Genomic DNA, 16,148 nt, shown 5'->3' with positions numbered 1-16,148 from the left:
CCTTTTGACGCGACCTCCATTGAGTACTTCTTGGCTTTCTGGCACAAAAGATGTCCATAGATCACTTTGCACCTTTTCCTTGACCCAGATCTGGAATCAAACATTCCTCCAAGGAGCTCTGTTTGCTTTTTGTCAGGAATGGTATTTAGAAACCAAGATGTAGGTTCTAGGTATGCTCATTGCTCCAGGAGTAACATAAAGAGGCTCTAAGCTCTTTCAGTGGCTAGAGCTAGAGTATCTTTTTTTTTTCATGAGTTCACACTGCTATTTCCAATCATATTTAAAATACAAGGTTTTCTTTACCTTTATGTATTTTGTATTTGCATTTTATTCTTCTGACAGTGAAAATGTTGGTTATGGATAATGTCAATAATTTCTATAATATACATAAAATGGTTTCAGAATTTTAATAGCAATATTACCACTAACAATATAGCTACTACATAAAATTTAAGATTTATTTTTAGGGCTTTGTTTTTCGTTCTCAGAATGTCTCCCACTAAAGATGTGTGGTCAGAGGTCAAACAATAGATTAGTGGTTCCCCAGGGCTGGGACCTTGTGGGGAGGGGTTATAGGGAGTGACTACAAATACCTACAAGGTCCCTTTTGGGGATGACGAAAAATTTCTGAAATTAGTTTATCGCGATGATTGCACAATATACTAAAAACCACTGAATTGTACACTTTAAGAATGTACATACCTTATGGTATTTAATTCAATTAAGCTGTGAAAAATGTATGATCTGAGCACACATTCAAAAGTTACTCTCTGTATGGTTATCAATTTGAGACACAGCTTATTTATTTATATTTATGTTCAATTTTAGGAACTGATTTTTTTTTAAGAAATCCTTTTTTTTTTAATTTGCAGTTTTGAAAATATAAAGAATTTACATGGTCCAAAAGTCAAAGCCAAAAAAAAGTTGCATGCGGAGAGGCCATATTCTTATCCTTCTCCCCTCCACATCTTATATTTAACCATTTTCATTAGTTTCTGGTTTGTCCTGCTGTGTTTCTTTCTGCAAAAATAAGCAAATACATATACACGAGTTTTTTATTTTCTCTCACTTTTTTTACAGAAAATGTAAGTAGCATACTATCCTACCATATACATTCATTTCTTCTCTTAACGATAAATCCGAGAAATGCTTCCACATCAGTTCATAGAGATCTTCCTCATTTTGTAAGACGGCTATAAAGTACTCTTATTTTATGGATAGATCATAATTAAGTTAACTAATTTCCTATGGATCGATACTTGTTTTCTTTCCAATATTTTGCTATCACAACTATTACCCTGACAAATAACCTTGTACATGTGGTTTTGTATTTGTGGAGGTATGTCTCTGTGGTAAGTTCCTAGAAATGGGATTGCTGGGTCAAAGAGTAAATACATATGTGGTTTCATCAGACTTTGCCAAATTCTCCTCCATTGGGGCTGCACCGTTTTATACTCCTACCAGCAACACAGAGGATGCTTCTTTCCACAGCCCTGCCCATGGAATGTGGTCAACCTTTGGAATGTTTGCCAATCCGACAGGGGAAATGATCTCTCAGGAGAGCAACACTTTTCAGTGTAATCAGGGGCTGCTGAGCTAGTTCACGGGGCGGGGCAGTCGAGCATCTGTGGGGGAGGTGAGAGGAAGCAGGGAGCAATCTGCCACCTCCCAGCAGGTTCTGAGAGAAGTCTACACAGTAGGCTTCTCCTCCCAGAACAGCCCAGAGCATTCTAAGACTGGCAAGTAATGAAGAGGAGAATTGGCTATTTTTGCTCTGCCTCCGTAAGAAGAGAATATGTGTCACTGTGAGGGCCTCTGCCAGCCCCAACTTGCTGTCGTGCAAATTAGAGAAAGGCCCCCCTTCCTTCCTGAACGAGGGCTTGTGGCAGACAGAGCGCGAGCCGGAGTCACCTCCCCCCCTCCCTTGGAGCGGCACCCTTGTGCAGTGCCTGACCTGAACAACTGCATGGGGCAGCCCAGACATTGTTGTTCCACAGGTCAACCTCTCAGATGTCCCCACGGAAAGAGAGAGAGAATGCTTCCCCCACAAGACTTTCTCATGGGGAAGGAAGAGAGAAAACACTGAACAATCATTGCCTATACTGCTACAGCACATTCACACCTGTGCTCGCTCTTCATCCTCACAAAAGCGATGTATGGCACCCGGGAAGGCATGGGTCCAACACCACCATTCTCTCCGGCGAGAAAGCTGAGGCCCCAACAAGTGAAACAACTTGCCCACACTCAAAAACAGACACCAGCAGCTCCCAGATGTCATGTTGCCCGGGAGATAGTCCTTCTTCTACCTTTTCAGTACTATCTGTCTGCCTATCTGCATACAGCCTATCCTCCCTCCCTCCCTCCCTCCCTCCCTCCCTTCCTTCCTTCTTTCCTTCCTTCCTTCCTTCTTTCCTTCCCTCCATCCCTCTTTCCCTCCCTCTCTCTCTCTCCCTCCTTCCTTTACAGTAGAATCCCAATGTGTGTTTTTTTCTTTTTCAAGAAAACAGTTTCTATGAGTGTTCAACATATAGAACAAAGCTGTCTTAGTTGAACTGGGGGAAGACCATAAAGGAGCCATCCAAACGCACCTTCCTCCCAACCTAGGCCTTCGGCTCTCTGCAAGGCTAGTCAATTTTGGCTCCAGAAACGTATGGAATTCCAGAACTCAGGATAAGCAGGATGGTTTGTGTGAATGATGGCTTCCTCTAGGAGGAGAATTAGAGTAAAATTCCAGGCAAGTTGGAAAGAAAGCTGTGTTCACACTTTGCTAGCTACTGGCCTGGAGGAGCTAGAATTGGGTAAACAGCCCTGCCTACAGCTTCCGCTCAACCAGACCACCTAGGCATTGCCGAAGACTTTCAGCCATGGCTGTGTCCAGGGCAGGGTGTGAACATACAATGCGTGCTTAAGTCTTCAGGGAAACTTGCTGCTGGACTGGGGCAGGAAGCATGCAGGTGGTCTCTCTTACAAGGGCAGTTCTCTGTGGTCACAGATCCACACAAGCACCTCCTGAGGCTCCTCTACATGACAGCCCCTCCCAGCGTCTCCTGGCCACACCCCTCCTCCTGGGGCAGGAAATAGCCTCAGAAGGGCAGGTTGAGTCCAGAAGGTGTCAGACCCTACAAGCCATGACTTCAGCCCCAAGTCCAAACCCTATTTGATCTGCGCAGGGAGAAAGGGCCATTGGGTCTCTTTCCAGCCACCCCCCTCATAGGACACACCATTAGCAGCTATCTCCCTCATCTTGACGTACAAAAAAAATGTGACCTAGGAGATAACAGTCAGCCACAGCTCTTCCTGAGACACGGCCGCTGAGTCTTACCTTTTCCCTGATGTTTTCTCCTTCACTTTGCCAGAAGATTACAAGAAGATCTCAAAAGATCAGTAAGTTTAAGATTTATTGACAGCAAACAATAAAGATAATAATAATCCCAACTAAAATCCTGGTTGACTTGTGTCAGAAGAAAAAGAAAGTGGGAATAATAAGCGAGGAATGGTCTTTCCAACATGTTATCATTTTTCAGAAGATTAAGGAAAAGAGATAGGTGCTTCTTTAAACAGCCTATGCAACGAATGTAGGCAAGAACTATACCTGAGAGAGAAAGAAGGGGGCCAAGGAAGAAAAAGACCCAACTCTCTTTGAACAAGTAATAAATGTCAGGCACCCTGAAGGGATTAGGGGACTTGAATTTTAAAAAATAACAGGAAGACAGGAAAAACACACAAGGTACTGGTTGGGAGAGAAAGCTCTATCACAAGTTAGAGTATGTGGGACACAGGGAGTGGGTGAGAATAGAAATGCTGAGCCCTGTGCAGGCTCAGGCCACCTGGTTGGGGGTGAGGGATCTAGAAAGATAGGAGGAAGTGACCCTGAGGGTCAACTCGTTAAGGAGCCAAACCCAGGGCAGTTGCTTGGTGAATATCAGGAAACAGAAAAGAATAAGTGAGAAATATAGGTATAGGCCAGCTCAAAGGAGCCAGATTTTTCTAAAAAAGACATACCAGGAAGCATTCTTCTAGAGTAAGCCATGCCTCATTTTACGCTCAGGTGGAGCAGAAGGACAAAGCTGGCGAGAGACTCAGATTCACTCAGGAATGATGGAGAGAGGGAAAGGAGCTAACTGCATACGTGATGCAAAGAAAAAGCAGAAAACAGTTTTTGCAGCAGAGATTTGGGTCAGGTGATCTCGGCCCAGTGGGGCTCTGCCTGAGGCGGTCTAGAGCTTATGAAGAGCAGAGAATTCTTTTAAATTTCACCTGCAAGGTGATTTAAAAACTTGCCCCACTGCAAGGTACCCAAGCGGCTGACAGAAGGGGTTTACCTTAGAAAATCACATCCAAGAAGGAAAGAAAGCAGTACTTCTGGGGTGGGGCTAGGGCCTGGCTGCCTGGTACAAAAAGGTTACTTACAGCACATGGGGAAGTAGGAAAATGCCAGGCTGGAGACACCACGCAGTGAGTTTACCCATGAGATTCGAGGCATTTTATATAATGAAGTGAGCCCAGGAAGATGGAACCAGCAAAGATTCCAGACCATGTCTCTGTTCATTTACAATGAATGCAGGGCAGCAGGAGTGCTAAGGAGTTGGGGACAATGAATAAACAAAGCTGGACTGGGCTGTCCGGAGTTCTCAAAAGCAGCTCAGGGAAGGAGGAATGACACTTCTGTCCGGGATGCTGATGGCAGATACCTCTTGCTTTGTGGCCTTTGCACATGCTATTCCTTGGGTGTGGAATGCCCGTTCCCGGTTTCCTTAACTCTTACTCAGGTATTTCCTCCCCCCGAAGGCTTTCAGGCTTTGCTATTCCTCCCCACTCCATCCCAGCTGGCCTAGGGGTTCCCACGCGAACCAGTGCTTACTCCATGATGGCCCTGATCACTGTCAGGATTGTCCCATTAGCACTGACTGTCTTTGGTTCCTATTGTATTTTCAGGCCCTAGCCCATTACCTAGTGCAGTGTAGGGCTCCACGCATGCTGATTGAGTGAGGTCACTGAACGTGAAGTTGGAATGAGATGCAGATACAAACCAGTCCACACACCACTGGTGCTAAGACACACTGTCTAACACCCACTCTGGCTTCCCCAGCCACACGCTTGAGATGGTTACTTTGCACCTACCTCTCTCAAAGGAATTTTTTATGTCATTGACTTCGACCTGAGATCCTGGCACTCTGAAGATCCCTTGCTGTTGGAGTCCTAAAAGGAAAAACAAAAAAGAAAGAGAAAGAGAAAGAAAAGGAAAGGAGAGGAGAGGAGAGGAGAGGAGAGGAGAAAAGGAAAAAGAAAAAGAAAAAGAAAAAGAAAAGAAAAGAAAAGAAAAGAAAAGAAAAGAAAAGAAAAGAAAAGAAAAGAAAAGAAAAGAAAAGAAAAGAAAAAAAGAAAAAAGAAAAGGAAGAAAAATGCCGTGAAGTTTTGAGCTCATCAGTCCACTGGGAACATTAATGACTCATCCCGCTGCTTGTCTCTCTCCTGCCATCCTTTATAAGAGACTCATACCCAATAAAGCCCTCCTGGCAGAAGCCCCAAAATAGCCTTTGCAATGAACTGTGGCCAGCCAAAATACTCAGACACATCCTGCGTCGTATGTCTCTGTCTCTTGTCTGGGCTTGGAGAAAAAGGCCACAAGAAGTTTATATCAAGACTGGACCAGTGGATAACTTCTAATTTAACCAATCAATCAGCTCAGTCAAATAACTGATTGGTGTACTTTGCTACCGAGTTTACCAGCTACACCTGCAAGACTTGACAAGATGGGTAAGATACCCCCCTAGGTACCTTGGGGCCTACGTCGGCACCAAAGAGCTTGGCCTGCATTTCCAAATGCCATTTGCGGGCAATGGCCACAGAGATTTTGAACAAGAAGTATTGATACCACTGTCCCAACCCTTCCTTCCCTAACACATCATTTTCTTCTTTCAAGAAAGCTAAAGAGTCTAAAGTACATGCTGGCCTGGGATTGAGGAGTTTACAGGAGATAAATTATTGAAGGAAAACAACCGCATTTTCTTAAGTGTTTCTACAAGGCCAGAACAAAGAAGAGACCCCGAATCCTGATGTAACAGTAATGATGTAACAGCAACCTATAGGATTGAAAGAATGGAAGGGCCCCCTCATCTGAAATGGAATTAATAGGGGAGACCGTGATCCTTTTCCTGGGGTTCAGTTTTTCTATATAAAATAACCCTCCACATTATAATTTAGGAAAGTGGTTACCCTTAAAAAACAGATATTAGTCAAAATTTGGTTTGTGCATAGTTATGTGCTCAATGACCGCTTGTTCATCTCTCTAGTTAACCAGTATTGACTTTCTACCACCTATATCATGTATCCCACCCTCCTGGCTCATTCCTGTCCCGTCACACTGGCTTTCCTTCCCATAGGAGGCCTTTATACCTGCCATTCCCTCCGCCCGGATTTCATGGTTGGCTTCTTCTCCTCACTAGAACCCTAAAGGTCCCTCACGTCTTAGTCACGCCCTTGGAGAGGTATCTCCTTACCATCTTGGCCAAAGTAGCCCTGCCCCTCTCCAGCTATTCTCTATTCCCTTTTAATTAGTTTCTTGGCATTATCACTACCCGAAATTATATTATGTATTCCTATGCTTGTTTATTTCCTTGCCCTTCTAATTGGTCATGTAAGCTACATAGGGTGGGTATCTTACCCATCTTGTTCAAGCCTATATTCCCATTGTCCAAAACAGTGCCTGCTATGCACGCTGAAAAAAATATTTTTGGGGTGACTGGTTAGCTCAGTTCATTACAGTGTGATGCTTATAACACCAGGGTTGCCGGTTCGATCCCCACATGGGCCACTGTGAGCTGCGCCCTCCACAACTAGACTGAAACAGCTACTTGACTTGGAGCTGATGGGTCCTAGAAAAACACACTTCAAATAAGTAAAAGTTTAAAAATATTTTTGGAGGAATGAATACATGAATAGACGGAGACACAAATTAAGTGCCGGGGACACCATGGTTAGCTAATGCCAAACGCTATTTCCTTCATGGCGCTTACTACAATCCCACAGTATTAAACTGACTGACGGCCCAACTGTATTCAGTGCTCAAAGCACAGAGCACTGGGGGTTGGGTGGGAGTGAGGAAGGAACTAAAATGGTTCTGTCTGTGCCCTCCCTGCTCCTTGGCTTTCCTAGTTCCTGGGTCTTCTCACCACCACCACCACCACCCCTCCCATGCCCCGACACAGAAAGCTCAAAAGACAGCACTCAGAAGAGCAGCTGTTCCACAGAGCATTTCCCTCTCGGAAGCACAGCAGTGATAGGAAGTCTTCCAAGATGAATCAGAATCTCATTTCCTAGGAGAACAGCCTAGCACCTGTTGTGGAGAATGCTGAAAACACTGCCCCCCAATCGAGCTTACCATATAAATTGATGTATCGGATGCAGCTTTCAACTACAAGGGGTATAGCTTGTCCCGAATCCTTAAGAAAAAAAAAAAGCAATGTGAATTGTATTGGACTTGGCAACCACCACGGAAAACAGACATTGCAAACACAGATTATAAACTCAAGCCAGAGTATTAGTACCATCCAATTAGTAGGAAAACAAGCAAGGAACAGCTAATTCTAAAGTCTCCACAAACAGTTAAAACAGAAAGTCTTCAGTTATGTGCAGAAAAAGGCATAGCTGTGATAATTTTAAAGAAATGCTCTTCTTACTCAGCTGGGAAGGAATCAGGGCTCAGGAGGCTTGATGGGCGTATCTGGAAGGGGAGGGAACCCACCGCAGGGAGGGGGCTGGAGTCCGTCAGAGTTCTCTGTCTCCCACTCCACTTTGCCCCAACTCAATCCTACTCTCCCAGTGCGCATGGGTGAAAAAGCAGGACCAAGGCCTCCTAGGACTGCAGTACCTGATGCCAGAATTAAGAAGAACACACTATGGGAGAAGCAAGACTGGCCCCAGCGGTCCTTTTGAGCTCTGAGAAGGAAAGACCAGTTCTACTCATGATATTACGACCTAAACATCCAGACAGATACTTTGTTTAACAGCAAACATGTTGAAAGCAAGTGTTCTAGAAATAGCTAATGTCAGCCCTTGACCATTGAGTGGCCGATCTTAGACAAAAAGGCTGAGTAAGATGCAGTTGGAAACACAGACATCTGGGGTGTGAATGTACTTTCAATTTCATTTTCCTAGACGGGCCCATGGCCACAAAGGGCTGGGCAAGGGGTAATTTTCGTTTGGATTCTATGATTGGTTGGCCTCTATGCTTTTCAGGTCAGCAAAGAGCACAAAGTCTTTTTTAAACATTCTTTAAAAGGGGCCAAATTAAATTACTAGCCTCCTCAGAAGGTGAGAAAACAATAAGGCCTATGTAATATGCTCTTGCAAAGGGACAGAGAAAAACCATGAATTTGGATGTTTTTGTGGCTCTCCACACCCCCACCTGTAAATTATTTTCTTGATTAATGGTGGTCAGAAAGAGAATAATAAAACAGACCCACTGGCAACAGGTAAGGTGGGCCTTGTCCTGGAAGTCAGTACTAAAGACAGGTTCGATCCAGCTGAATGGGGCTAACGGACCTTTCTAGTAAATACCTGGTTCCTGGTTCGAGCATTTCTTCTTCCTCTGATAACAAAACATAAACAGGCAGCAGAGCAGGAGAAAAAGAAAAGATTATGCAGGAGTAAGATCAGTTAGAGTAAGCAGATCCTTCAGAGTCCGTGAACGCCGAAATGAAATGGCAACCAGCAAAGGTTCTGGGGAGACTGCCAGCCAGCCTGCCCTGAGAAGGGACCCCTGGGTCTCAGGGCCTCACGGGAGCTCTGGACCCTGCCCCAGCCAGCCTTCCAGGGTGGCTGCCTTGGACACCGGGTGACATGGGGGTCTCCTTCAGTCCTTGTCAAAAAGCAGCAGTGGTGCGCACTGAACCCTCTCCTCATCCCATGTCTGGCTTCTCTTCAACACGGGGGCTCTTTCTTCACCAACGGGCAAGAGCCCTTCAGGTTAGCCCAGCTGCCCACAGAACGGAGGGACACACGCCCTCATGGCTCTACTGTAACGCTGTCCCTGCCGTCCAGCTCAGGAAGCCTCCTTCTTGGCACAAAGCTAATTTTACCAAGATCGTGTTTATCACGTGCTCTCTGGATAGGATCCAACAGGATTCCACCTGATTCCAAATTCCAAACAGCTTCTCGTGCTTCCTTACCAAACACACTGGGTAGTTTTTCCTGGGTATCCGCGTGGCTTTGCTCTCCTTCCTATCCCGACCCTCACGCGAACACTGAGCACACCTCAGGGAACCCAAAAGCTGAGAAAGGCCCAGAGGAGGGAGGCAATAGAGAGTCAGAGTGCCTTCTCAATCGTGCCTCTGCTGTCACAAAAGCCACTGAAGCTGCCCAGTTTCAGGGAGCCCTGTCTGTTCTTTCTTCCCATATGTGCAGTGGCTCAGGCTCTAGGGGGCAGGGGGGATGCGTCCTTGTCCCTCTAAACCATCCTAATCATGGAATCCCAGTGATGTGATTTTATGGGAAAACTTTTCACAGGTTTGGCATTTCAAAGTTGGGGATGCTTAGTCCATGCACAATGTTTGTCCAGATAGCATGTGACTCATAAGAGAAAATTAAATTCTGTTCACACAGGTTGAAGGACTGACTATATTAGACTGCCTTTTCATTTCCTGAAAGTTAACAGTCCTTGAGAGTAAGAGCCAGTGCATGCAAGTTGGTAGGTGCACTGCCTCGTTCACACTAGGCGTGCAGAAGAGTTTGCTGAACTGCACTGATAGTATATGGCATAAGTACTGTGTGACTATACAGAAATGCAATCGTTTAACAAACGTAACTTTTTCTTCTTCAGTCCGATAGTCCCTGAGGAGGCTATGCACTTATTTTAACAATGAGCTACTGCTCAGTGTTCTGAGTTATGCCTGTTGGGGACCTCTTTTCAGGGCAGGTCCACCAGCCTTAAGCTGCATACACCTCTTGCCATTTTGTTCCCTGGGTGGCATTGCAAAGCTGAGCTTTGAATGGCGCTTCTCATTCCAAAGACCAGGATGTCCATTCTAATACAAAGCTTGGCACCACTGACAAGGGACATGCTGCAGGCTCTAAGGAAGACTGACACGCTGAAGCAATAGCTGCCTATGTCCTTAGAAAAAGAAAGTGACTGCCCAAGGTGACTACTTCTAAGGGGCCAACCCTCATACCGTTGAAGAAATTCTGATGTGTTTGACGGGAGGAATAAAGTAGGAATACTTGATAATCACACATGCTGGGTAGGAGTGCTCTAGTAAGAGACTCTTTCATTCAACAGAACACCGAACTTTCAAATGCTGTCAGCGAAGAGTCAGCTCCTCACTGATAACCCATTTTCAAAGAGCTGAGCAGATCAGAGGTGTCCCTGTCTCTGAGCCTTCATTCATTCTGTTCCCCCTTCCAGGGACTCCTCTATGCTCCCCTCCTCCACTGTATTCTTCCTCTTCCTTCAAAGCCCCGCCAGAAGCCTCCTGGGCCCTGCTACTCAGAGCTCTTCTTGCCCTGAGCTCTCACAGAACTTATTTCCATGGTGAGAATTCACGGAGGGCTCATTTGAATCGCCTTCCACTTTCAGCTTTCTGTGTTGAAATCCTCCCAACTAACACTATACCAACTATAACAACTATAACACTCCCAACTATAAGCTCCGTGAGGGCAGGGAAAATAGCTTACATGCCTTTCAGTCCCCGCTCAGTTATGGAGAGTGGCTTTTCTGAGGGCGAGGGTGAATGAGAAGAAAGCCTTGGCGGAGAGACAAGGGAGGCTAAAGAAAGAAGGACCCTTTTGACATGGCCCCATCCTCCCATGACCTGTTGGATGGCAGTGTGCACTCGGGGTTACCTCCAGACAGTACCTCTACCCCGATGCACACAGCAGCACCCCTCCTTTTGGGACCCTCCAAGCCTCAGTCCTCTGAGGTATTTTAAATTTAGCAGCTCTTGCTGTTCCCACCCCTGGGAAGTCTTATCTTGTGCCCTCCTGTTCTACTTTCCCTTTGCCCCACGGTCCCTTCCCCAGAGCTCCGCCCAGAGGCAGACAGTCCTGAGACCCAAGCTGCGGTGCCAATTCCTCCCTCTGCTGCAAGTGCTGGGCGCACCGTGTGAAGATGGGCAGCCTGCACCGCTCCAGGCTCGTCAGCCAAGCCCAAGAGCCTTCACGTCTCTCCAGATTGACACCAGGCTTCCTTTCTGCAGAAAGCACCTTCATTAGACGGTAGTGGGCTCTGAAATAACTGGCAGGGACCTTCTCTCCTTCTCCCCCTAGTGTTACGAGTGCATCTCCTCCTCTTCAGTCTCTTCCCCACCTGCTGCCCTTTTCAACTCCACCGTCATCTTAATGTGCCTGAGCCATTCTATCTGACATGGCTTGATCCTATACCCTTTGCATCCAAGAAGCAAGAAAGGGGAAACTCACCTAGTGGAAACGTTTTTGTTTTTAGTTTAAGATGTAAAGTGTTAACCTGGAATTCTAAAGGGACAGGCTTAGCTCTTCCTTCTCCCAAACTGCCTAACAAGAAGCAAAACTAGGTAGGAGGGTTTTCTCTCAAACAAATTTTATGTGCTTCCTTTGCTGGTATATTATTAACTAAAAAAACAAATAAATAAAAAACACATATAAAAATGTGCTTTTGCCCTCAGGGATTTTCTTTTTGTTGCTTCCAGCCAATCTCCTCTTGGGCGTGAAATGAAGTAGGGGGGTTCTCTAACTGTCCCTCGAGCTAGTTAGGACCACAGTTTCTGAAGCAACAAAGCGTGGATGCCAAGAACCAGTGCGCTGGCACTGCAACCCCACTTGGACTTCACCGGATTTCTTCATGATCTTAACCTTGAGAATCACGGGGAGGCACTTAGCAGCAACTGGTCAGAGATAAAAGAAGCTCTGATTAGAAGCCCTCACTGAAGCTAAGTGCAGGCTGCAGGGCGGAACTAGCTCGCCATAGGGTCTGGCTGAGGGCACAGATTGAAAGTTCCAGTAGGTTGGGGCAGGGCTGTCGGCCGAGGGGAGGAGAAGAAAGGCTGCCATTACATCGGGGGCATTCGCGGACTCTGTGGCTCCCCAGCAAGTACCTTAATGAACGCTTCCATACAGCCGTTAAATAGTTTATGGCTACACACTGAGAGAGGCCTAGGTCTCCTCATTTTCTGTGGTTTAGGGGGAAGACAGGGGGGCCTAGGGGAAAATGGAACAAAAGAAATCAAGAAAGCAACCAATGTAAACATACAACTGGGAAAGATGCTCTGTAAACCCACAACTGGAGAAGAACACAAAATGCAAATGGAGCCCCTGAACCCCCAGCACCTTGGCGTCCAATGCTCCATCTGAAGTCCTTTGGATGTTTAGGGGGTCTTAATTTACCCACAATGTCAGGCAGGAGCAACACTCGTATAACACAAATGCATTCTAAATCATAGGAAGGAAACAGTACATGCCCAAGAAACGGCTGAAACTCCAATCAGAGGCTGTCATCCTGCAAAGCTGACCAGATGGAGGGGGAATCAGGGGAGAGAGATGGAATCTATAGCCTGAGAAAGCAAGAGACTTCCAAAGATGATTGATTGGAAGGGTTAATTTTCATTATTTTGGCTTAAGTTCATTACCAAGTCTCAACTCCCAATGTACCAGGGCACTGATTTTCCTAATGCCTCTTGGCATTTCAAATGCACTTGACTAATCTTTATTTCATCGATCTAAGAGCCAGGCAATTATTATTCTCATTTTTGAGATGAAGAAACTGATGCCAAGAGGGAGGCTGCAGCTTCTTTGGGGTCCTGGCGTAACCAAGGATGATTATACCCTGTTCTTTAGTCAAGTACACTTTGATTAAAGTGCTTCCAAAGCCATTACCACACTTAACATCAGCTCAACCCTGTATAGATGGCCTCATTTTAAAAAGGCAAAAACTGAGGCCTAGAGAGGGGAATGGGCAGAGCGAAGCCCCAAACTCAGGCCTCTTTGGCTCTAAATCCAAGATTTTTTCCCACCAGGCCAGTCATGGAGCCTTCAGGCACTTCTCCATCTCCAGCCAATGACACACCCTTCCCATTAACCCTTGCCAGGGGACCCAGCGGGCCAGGTTGAAAGTGTCTTGCTTTGCTTTAGGATCTCCATTCCCTGTGCTCCAGTCTTGGCTACAGGGAGAGGAAACCACACCACAGTTCACCAGGGACAGTGAAACAGCCACAGACACTGGACCAGTTTCCAAAGTGGCTCACCATGCATATGCCTGTGTTGGCTTATTTGCTCATCTTTCATCACCCAAGTTGGCGTGACTCAATGCTGCCAGCCTTCCAGGGCAAAGGGCTCTGAAGTTAGGAGGAAGGCCCCTCACCAAGAGAGGCAGTTCATTTTCAAATGGCTTGGTTCGCAATTTGGGGAGCAACAAGTGGGGACCCAGTCTGGCACAGATAATGTCCACACATGACAAGCAAAGACCTAGTCCCCCAGGTCTGGATTGATTTCTATGACTGGGTAAGCAACCTTATAGACTTTGGAGCCAATCAAGGTGAAGGAGAGTCATGCTGCTTCTGCTCACTGGCCTCATTGTACATGTCTCCTTCAGTAGCCCAGCCATCCTGGAAACTCTAACCAACTTCTCCTCGGCGTTTGAGTACTGAGCAAATGCTGCTAGCTCCAGGACATGCATGGGCAAAGACAGAGTTGAATCCAAATATCATGCCACCCAAACACTGGAACCAAAATAACAGCACAGACCAATTAAAAAAAAACAAAAAAACAGGCAAGATGATTTCAAGCCCATCTTGGCTCTTTCGTCAATTTGGTTAGCTAAGTCCGTGTCATTTCTTTTTCGTAAGTTACTTATTTTTTGAGCATGTGCGTATGTGGGAGTGATATTTCTTACAACAGATCTGATTTTGAATTTCCAAATGCCAAAAGAGAGTGCCAAAATGTGACATAAGGTCATAGATTTTGAGTCTTGGAATTAAGAATAACTTGAGGATAACAACTTCGCCACCTTGTTTTCATAGCATTTTGGGTGATTGTTTTTTACCTTTCTCAGATTATTTGCTTACCTCATGTTGCATGATACCCTCACTACAACCCCGTGAGGTAGGCAAGAATTAGTAAACCCATTTTAGACGTAAGGCAAATGAGCTGAGGAGAGATTAAGAAACTTGTCCAAGGTCATGGGAATAGAATTCAGCTCTTCCTACTCCAGGTTCCGGTGTGAGTGTGAAATTTGGAACTTTATTTTATCACAGAATATCCAGCAATAGCGTTAAATTATCTATTAAATTCCCATGGCCAGCAAGCACAGAGACCCTTAATGCAGGACACCCAATATCAAAAAGTCTTGGTGCCCAATGGATGGGTTTCCTTAAAATAAGTCCTAAGGATTTTCTTTAAGTTTACAAAATGTAATAAAGGGAAAATAAGATATTTTTTCCCATTTCTCCTGCCCAATCCAGAAAGCAAAGGACTGTTGGAATCACACCAGGGTTTCTTTCTTTGCGTGGTGCTCTGTGTACTGACGAATCTCTGACAAGGAAACGTAGCTATCCCAACTTTGCATGACATCAAATCGATACCGACTTACTGAAATGCTGGGTGGGGCACAAAGTGGGGAGCAGGGGGGCAGCTCAGCCAAGGAAAGTGGGGCAGCCTAAGCCTTCCATCTCTTCTGCTGCTCAGTTGCACAGCAAAAAGGAAAGAAAGAAAGAGAGGCAGGGAAAACAGGAACGGAGAAAGCCACGGAGAGGAAGAAAGAGAAACCAGAGACCAATGTCCCCTTTCTGCCTTTCAACCAAGATAAAAGTTAACATACATTTGCAACACAGGAATTGGCCTCAAAACTTTTCTATGACCAAAAGGACAGTGATTAAAATCTCCCCTAATCAACCCAACAGACATGGGTGTCAATGTCCAAAATAGCAGCCATATTGTATTTCAGTGGTGGTCAGACTCTCGGAGGCTGTGCATTGGGTTGCATCTGTTTGGGCAGAAATCTCCAGTGATTTCACCTCTAATTCAAACCATGGGGGGAAATCAACCTGGGTTAGGGTAGCCAGTCTTTAGTTTGAATATCCATAATCAAACCTCATGTTTGCATCTGGCTTTGACATTTACCATCCACTCTTCAAGTGCAATATTGTTTCTGTTCAACCTAAATTACAGAGTTATTATAAATTTGGGCTATTCTAAGATGAGGGTCTTAAGTGTGAGAAAAATACAACGTGTTGCAGCCCATGTGCAAAAACTGGTCCATCTATACGAGGACAGCAGAAACTTGCCTGAGGGGACATGCACAAACGATTGTCCACAATGACACTGTGTGGGGGAAACTATGGAAGACACAGAGCGCCACAGTATAGAGTCATCTCACCCAGGGCCTTTCAGATTAATTTAAAAACCATTTCCAAGTTGACAATTCATTGTACACGTTAAAAATGATTTTTGGAAGGAAGGGGAAGCTTTTAGTTTACTAACCCAGTAAGCTCTGACCCTGGCCAAGGGCCAGAGTACAGATGGCTGCACTGTATCTAAGTGGGAGGTCTGGTCATCCTAGTTTGGATTTCCCAAGCCCTGGGTCAAAGAGGGCATGGAAGGCAACCTCTCAGTGGACCTTATTAAAACAAAATAAACAAACAAACAAAAAAAACCCCTCAACTTTTCCCTGAGGTAGGCCCTGGGACGCAGCCAAGGATTTCATTACAGATCTCTCCTGCGACCTGCTGGAATAATCTTCTCCCACGTAGGTTCTAGGAATTAAGAGGAGGTGAAGGACGGCTCATTTTGTCCCCCATCTGTTTCACTAGTTGCAGACTTTGGTGTAAAATGTGACTTCTGTTGTTTTGGTACTATAACAACAACCTCTTGCCAAAATCAATCAATCAACCAATCAATCAATCAGGGATTTGTTTCTAAAAGGTTCTTAGAAAGTGACCCTGCACACCTGCTTGCCTGTGTGCTGGAAGGGCCTCAGCAGGCATTAGGAATCATCCTGACGTTCCTAGATTGCTGGGTCCAGAAGAACAGTTGCACAGGCTAAGCTTCCAGAGAGCTCTCAGTCTCTGTTATCCTGGGCCCCGCAAACTGAAAACCTTAGAGTTTTTTTCTAAGCCTCTTCCCAGCCAACTCCCTTCCCGATGAGGAGAGGGTTAAGGGTTCATCCTCCCTCTTGTCAAGTATGA

At 45.6% G+C, this 16,148-nt stretch overlaps 1 protein-coding gene across 5 annotated transcripts in view; it reads right to left on the bottom strand.

The window, feature by feature from the left end:
* The window catches only part of SRGAP3 (SLIT-ROBO Rho GTPase activating protein 3), a 234,268-nt gene that overhangs the window by 32,945 nt on the left and 185,175 nt on the right, over positions 1 to 16,148 (bottom strand). For 3 of the 5 annotated variants that reach the window (XM_019748291.3, XM_019748295.3, XM_074313046.2), the window contains 4 exons: positions 14,555 to 14,641; positions 8,560 to 8,590; positions 7,382 to 7,442; positions 5,122 to 5,199 (listed from right to left, as the gene is read on the bottom strand). In XM_019748291.3, coding sequence (XP_019603850.2) covers positions 5,122 to 5,199; positions 7,382 to 7,442; positions 8,560 to 8,590; positions 14,555 to 14,641 — 257 coding nt within the window. Of the gene's footprint in view, positions 1 to 5,121; positions 5,200 to 7,381; positions 7,443 to 8,559; positions 8,591 to 12,065; positions 12,169 to 14,554; positions 14,642 to 16,148 lie in introns of all 5 variants that reach the window. The other 2 variants (XM_019748293.3, XM_019748294.3) reach the window with 2 other exon arrangements.

Source organism: Rhinolophus sinicus, chromosome 5 (assembly GCF_057876585.1).
Source record: "Rhinolophus sinicus isolate RSI-liver-muscle chromosome 5, RSI-T2T, whole genome shotgun sequence".
NCBI classification, from domain to species: domain Eukaryota; kingdom Metazoa; phylum Chordata; class Mammalia; order Chiroptera; family Rhinolophidae; genus Rhinolophus; species Rhinolophus sinicus.
The sequence above is the reverse complement of the archived record's forward strand: the minus strand, read 5'-3'. Positions and strand labels throughout refer to the sequence as shown.